At 36.9% G+C, this 5,798-nt stretch overlaps 1 protein-coding gene across 1 annotated transcript; it reads left to right on the top strand.

Moving 5' to 3' along the window:
• The first annotated feature begins 3,058 nt into the window (after positions 1 to 3,058).
• LOC141717104 (uncharacterized) lies at positions 3,059 to 5,453 on the top strand. Its single transcript, XM_074519218.1, has 3 exons — positions 3,059 to 3,358; positions 3,598 to 3,790; positions 3,887 to 5,453. The coding sequence occupies exons 2-3, from the start codon at positions 3,752 to 3,754 to the stop codon at positions 4,151 to 4,153; spliced, it is 306 nt and encodes a 101-aa protein (XP_074375319.1). The 5' UTR covers positions 3,059 to 3,358; positions 3,598 to 3,751; the 3' UTR covers positions 4,154 to 5,453.
• Positions 5,454 to 5,798: the final 345 nt, after the last annotated feature.

Genomic DNA, 5,798 nt, shown 5'->3' with positions numbered 1-5,798 from the left:
ATGCAGGTGAAGTCAAAACATATCTGCAAATGGCACATGACTGGTATTGGAATGGCATGAGGAAAGACATTGCCTCGTATGTCCGGCAGTGTTCAGCTTGTCAGCAACAGAAAAATTCTCAGCAATCTCCGACAGGGTTGCTGCAGCCACTGCCAATTCCAAAGTTAGTTTGGGAAGACATCTCAATGGATTTCATTGAGGGCTTGCCTTTATCACAAGGGTTCGACACAATTTTCGTGGTGGTGTACCGTTTAACCAAGTACAGCCATTTTGTGGGGTTACGACACCCATTTGATGCATTTTCGGTGGCAACGGTTTTAATTCGCGAGATAGTAAGGCTACACGGGTTTCCGGCTTTAATTGTCTCGGACCGAGATAAAATTTTCTTGAGTACATTTTGGAAGGAGATATTCAAGTTGCAAGGAATTGAATTGAAGCGCAGTACAGCCTACCATCCTCAAACGGATGGGCAGACCGAGGTGATAAATAAAGGACTGGAGACATACTTAAGCTGTTTTGTGGAAGGAAGACCCATGGGCCAAATGGCTCCCGTGGGCGGAGTTTTCATATAATACGGCTCTTCACTGCTCTACCAAGCTTAGTCCTTTGAAGGAATTATATGGGAGGGATCCACCCCATGTGCTGAGAATTAATCGAGGGCAAACCCTAGTGAACAGCGTGGAAGAAATGCTACGTGAAAGGGATGCAATTTTAGAAGATCTTCACTTTAATTTGGTAAAAGCACAACAGAGAATGAAGAGAGCAGCTGATGTGCAACGCAGGGAAGATTCTTTCGAAGTCAATGACTTGGTTTTTCTGAAACTACAACCTTACCGGCAGAAATCACCAGCAAGGAGGCCGTATGAAAAGCTGACAGCATGATTTTATGGTCCTTTTAGAATTATCCAGAAAGTTGGATCCTTGGCTTACAAACTGGACCTACCAGAGTCCAGCAAAGTCCACCCGATTCTTCACGTTTCACAGTTGAAACGTTCAGTTGGTGAAGTGCCAGCCTCTCCTGGGTTACCACCACAATTGTCTGCAGACCTGGAATTGATAGTTGAACCCGAGAAATTGTTGGAAGTTAGACAAGTTCAGGAAGGAAGAAACAATAGGCTAGAAGCATTATTAAAATGGAAGAACTTACCAGCCTATGAGGCAACGTGGGAAGATATGGATACAACTGCAAATCAATTTCCTGATTTTCACCTTGAGGACAAGGTGACTCTTTGGGGGCGAGGTAATGTCATACACGTAAATAATGACAAAGGACTATTAACTTATTCAAGGAGAAAAGTGAAACAAAAGGGCAAAACTGTCCAAGCTGGAAAACAAGAACTACAGGAGTCAAGAGGGGTAAAAGAGTAATTGAAGCTGAACATGAGAGTATAAGACAAGAGACGTGAATTGGGGAAATGGTTATCTGATTATTGTATATTTTCCATTAAGCAGCTAGGAGTGCACTGGATCACTCAAATATCCAGATTATCGTCTAAATTGATAATATAATATTACCCATATCAAGTTATGTCCCTTATTACTTTGAGCATATTTAATTGTGTATTAAGAATCCATTTCAGCTGTGTCCCCTGAAAAAACTTGGCGGATTATCTTTACAGGTTCTGGAGACAATTCTGGAGGTGGTTCCGGAGGAGGTGACTGGGGAGGAGGTGATTGGGGAGGAGGTGACTGTGGAGGGGGTAGGGCTGAGCAGAACCAAACCAAAACCGAAAAACCGAACCAAACCGTATAATTTCGGTTCGGTTTGGTTTGAGTTTTTTCAAAAAATTTGGTTAATTCGGTTTTTCGGTTTAAACCGAAATAATATTGGTTCGGTTCGGTTTGTCAAAAAAATATTTCGGTTTAACCGAATTATTCATACATATATTTTTCAATTAAATTATATATATATATAATATAATAATTGAACAAGAGTGCAGGAAATTAACTTTTTGTGTTTGTATTGGTGAATAATAGAACCATAGAACACATTAAGTAGTCAGTACATGTTTTAGTTTGTAAACTAAAACTTAATGGCCGTGACCTGTGAATTCAATTCACATATTTTTAATTTTAAAATAACAATTTTGTTTTAATTTCCTTTTTATTAAGTCGTGTAAATTATCTTTAATTTATCTTGTTTTTTTAAAAAAAAAACAATTTTGAAATGACTATAAGAACTAATGTGCAACTTTATTTGTGTTGTAAAAATATTTTTTTTAAAATATTTCGGTTTTCATAAACCGAATCGAATAAACCGAAATAATTCGGTTCGGTTTTCGGTTCGGTTCAGTTACAAAAAATTTATCAATTCGGTTTTCGGTTAATTCGGTTCGGTTTGGTGTCTGACCGAACCGATCGAATGCTCAGCCCTACGAGGGGTGAAGTTCAAAATATACAAATTTAATAACATCTGTTTTACATAGTCACTTGCCTTGCAAACTTTCAAAATCTATTATATGGTTGATGAGGAAGTTTTATATAAACCTTTTTCTATTTGAGATCCTTTAACTCATTCAAATTTCATACAACTAGTTAATACATACTCTCTCCATCCCATTAGATTGTTAATATCGTTCAAATTTTTCTCACATAATTTGAACAATATTAACAATAGAATGGGACGGAGGAAGTATAATTGTATTTATAGCTTCAATTGATATGTTCAACAGCCTAAACTTCAATTCCCTACATCCGATACTTCCACCTAAACACAACCTTACAAATGAGCCAAGCACTAGCAGTATTTGTCACACAACTGATTTGTGAGGAAAGTAATTAATTAATAATTAAATAGAGCATCAATAACTTTTTGATCTTTATAGAACATTACATTTGAGCAGACATAGCCAAGCTTGAAAGTGAATCTGTGTTCTTCCCTTCTAACATATAACATGTAGTTATATTCCAAATAACTACATAAATAATATGGTTGAGTTCCTTAACCATCAGTTAGAATAGGTTTTTTTTGAAGTAACATGTAGTTTAACTCTCGCATAGATAAATTCAAACTTGCGGGCAAAGAAGATAGAGTATTTCACATCTTGAGCAGGAAGAAACTTACCGGCTCAAAGGATAGAGTATTCCAAATCTTGAACAGGAAGAAAACACAACCCTGAGTCACTAAATTATTCAAACTAAAATACTTCTCCTCTAAAACAAAAAAAAAGTAGTGTACAAGAAATTAAAGATGTTGTCCAGAAGCATTAGTGGAAGGCTATCAGCAGCAGCAAAAACTGCAAATAAGATTACTGGATTGCGAAACTCGACGCCTCTGTTCTCCTCCCGGATTGTTCCACAACAGAAGCTGATCAACTACTACACTTCTCTTGACCAATCTTGTCTTCTTCACAACAGGGTACTAAAAAATGTCCACTGTTTTCATTCTTAGTTTTTTATTCATTTTTTGTGAATTGACATTACACGAATTTACCTTTGATAACGCATTTGGTTGATTTATTTGCCCCAATTATGATATGTATCGAGTTTCCCTTAGTTGATTGAACAAAACACAATTTAGAACCGAAACGTCAGACATGTCGAACATTGTTGCCATTGCCTAGCTTATTAGTGAATGTACTTGTTTGTATATTTTAGGTACCTGGAGGTCACAAGTCTTTAGCTCGCGATTCGACTCTCACTCCCTCTACCTTGCAAAGGTATGGATTCTCATTATCTGCATCTCCGGAACATGACGAGAAGGATGATGCAAAAGGTTCGGAGAACAGTTCTATAATTGAAAATAAGCAGGATGGAAGATCTGATAAGAAAAAAAAATGATGCGGCTAAGGTATGTTGGTACAGTTACCTCACCTACTTTCATATTATTTAAGTTTGTCTTACTGCAAGAATTAAGTTTGTGCATAATAACATTATATCCAATCAGCATAGCAAAAATTCGGATTGCACATTCATTGATGGAGGCAATTCCACACAGATGGATAGTACTTGTTATCCTGATCGTGCTGAAGTCGAAGATAATTCTGCAAAGACGGAAACTACTCAAAGTGATGAAGCTGTGCCGCCTGAAAAAACTTGGTGGGATATCTTTACCGGTCCCGGAGACGATTCTGGAGGTGGTGGTGTTGGAGGAGGGGGTTCTGGAGGAGATGGTTTTGGAGGAGGGTATTGCGGAGGAGGGGGTGATTTTTAACATTTATATATATCATCTTGTGAGAATAATGTGAAGTAGATGCAGTTAGGCTTTATTGATCCTGATGAGAGTACCGCAAAAGACGAAGTTCTGCCTATGAATAAGGATTCGTTTCCTAGATTTTTTACTGGTATCCATGTGGGTCCTGAATGTTTTAGTTCCAACTTCCACGCTAAGAAAGAATTTGTGTAATACCTATGCTCCCGGCTAACTTGTTCATTGGGAAAGCCCTTGCGGAAACGCTGAATTAGCAAAAGATCACATCCTGACCATGACTCAGCAAGGTACTGATGTTCAATATCACCGGCTTCTGCAGGAAGTTAGCAAGTTTTGTAGCCTGAAGCCCTCCTCTTATCTTATCTTCATCACAGCCAAATACCCGTTTGGGAAAACTAGATTTCATTTGAAATTCTGGATTTGATCAAATAAGCTGTTTGGGAATTTGGATTTGGATTTCATTTGAAATCCAGGACATTCAAATATTAGTATAAACATGGGAATTTGAAATGACAACTCAAATACTGTCATTTGAAATCCCTAATTTGAAATGAAATGTAAGTTTCCAAACGCCCTCCAATGTTATTCACAGCATAAAATTTGTTGTTATGGTAGAGAATATCATGGAAGCATCCTGATGAATCAATTTTGACATCGGTCCATTGTTTATCGCCTGGTCTAGTAAAAGCCAGCATCCCAAATTCTAAGTCTCTAATCAATATGGCCATTATTACAGGACAATTGTCACCATATTTTATTGGTAGCGTTGAGGACATAGCAACTTTCTGGATCAACTGGTAGAAATCTATATCGGGAATATCGCGAAACTCTTCCCGCAGATAAGCAATTTCAAGCAAGGGAGGAAGTGGAACTTGGTACCTAGAGAAAGGAAGCAAGAGAGTGATATCTAAATTTCTTCCTAGAGTAACTAGCCATCCCTTATCTGTACCTAAGATAACTTTTTGGGATGCTTCGGGCAACTCAATAGTACATGTTTCACTAGTTGAAAGACACAACATACCACGAGTAGTGACGGTTGCAGATGCTTGTGCAAGAATAAGATATGGAGGTCCAGGATTTGCTGATCTGCATGATTCAGATACAGCTGAATGTCTTGTTGTCTCTGGAATATCTTCTTGTAAAGGCATCATTGATACAGTTGAATGTCTATGTCTTGTTGTCTCCGGAAAATCTTCTTCTTCTTGTAAAGGCATCATTAGATCCCTGGGAGCTTTCCTTAAAGATTGCAAAATTTTATAAAAAAAATGCTGAATGAGGGTGGAGCTTGTGCGCAGCAGTTCAATTTATTGGCGAACTCTCTTTATGAACCAATTATAGTCCTTGTCACTATCGATTTTTTTTTTATTCGGTTTTTGTTGTATTTCTTCACTATTAATTTACTATAATTAGAATAATATTATTTTCCCCTATTTTTACATTATTCTAGTCCTAATCATAGTAGGAATTTTTATATTGTTATTTTGTATATTATTTTTGTTTGTATATTTTTCACTATAAATTTTCTGTATTAGAATATAATTAATTTTCTAGTTTTACATCTGAGTTTGGAGTTGGATTCTCATTAATATAAATAAAATCAAAAAACCTTGCATCACATAAGTTATAAATTAATATTTAGACCGAATTG

The sequence above is a fragment of the Apium graveolens genome, chromosome 4, assembly GCF_009905375.1.
Source record: "Apium graveolens cultivar Ventura chromosome 4, ASM990537v1, whole genome shotgun sequence".
In the NCBI taxonomy this organism is placed as follows: domain Eukaryota; kingdom Viridiplantae; phylum Streptophyta; class Magnoliopsida; order Apiales; family Apiaceae; genus Apium; species Apium graveolens.
This window is presented reverse-complemented; position numbering and strand designations above follow the sequence as displayed.

Bases quoted from the DNA above. Each gene is read 5' to 3' on its own strand.
- LOC141717104 (XM_074519218.1), top strand. From the start codon at position 3,752: ATGGAAGATCTGATAAGAAAAAAAAATGATGCGGCTAAG. The intron at 3,791-3,886 runs GTATGTTGGTAC...ATATCCAATCAG, and splicing joins AAAAAAATGATGCGGCTAAG to CATAGCAAAAATTCGGATTG.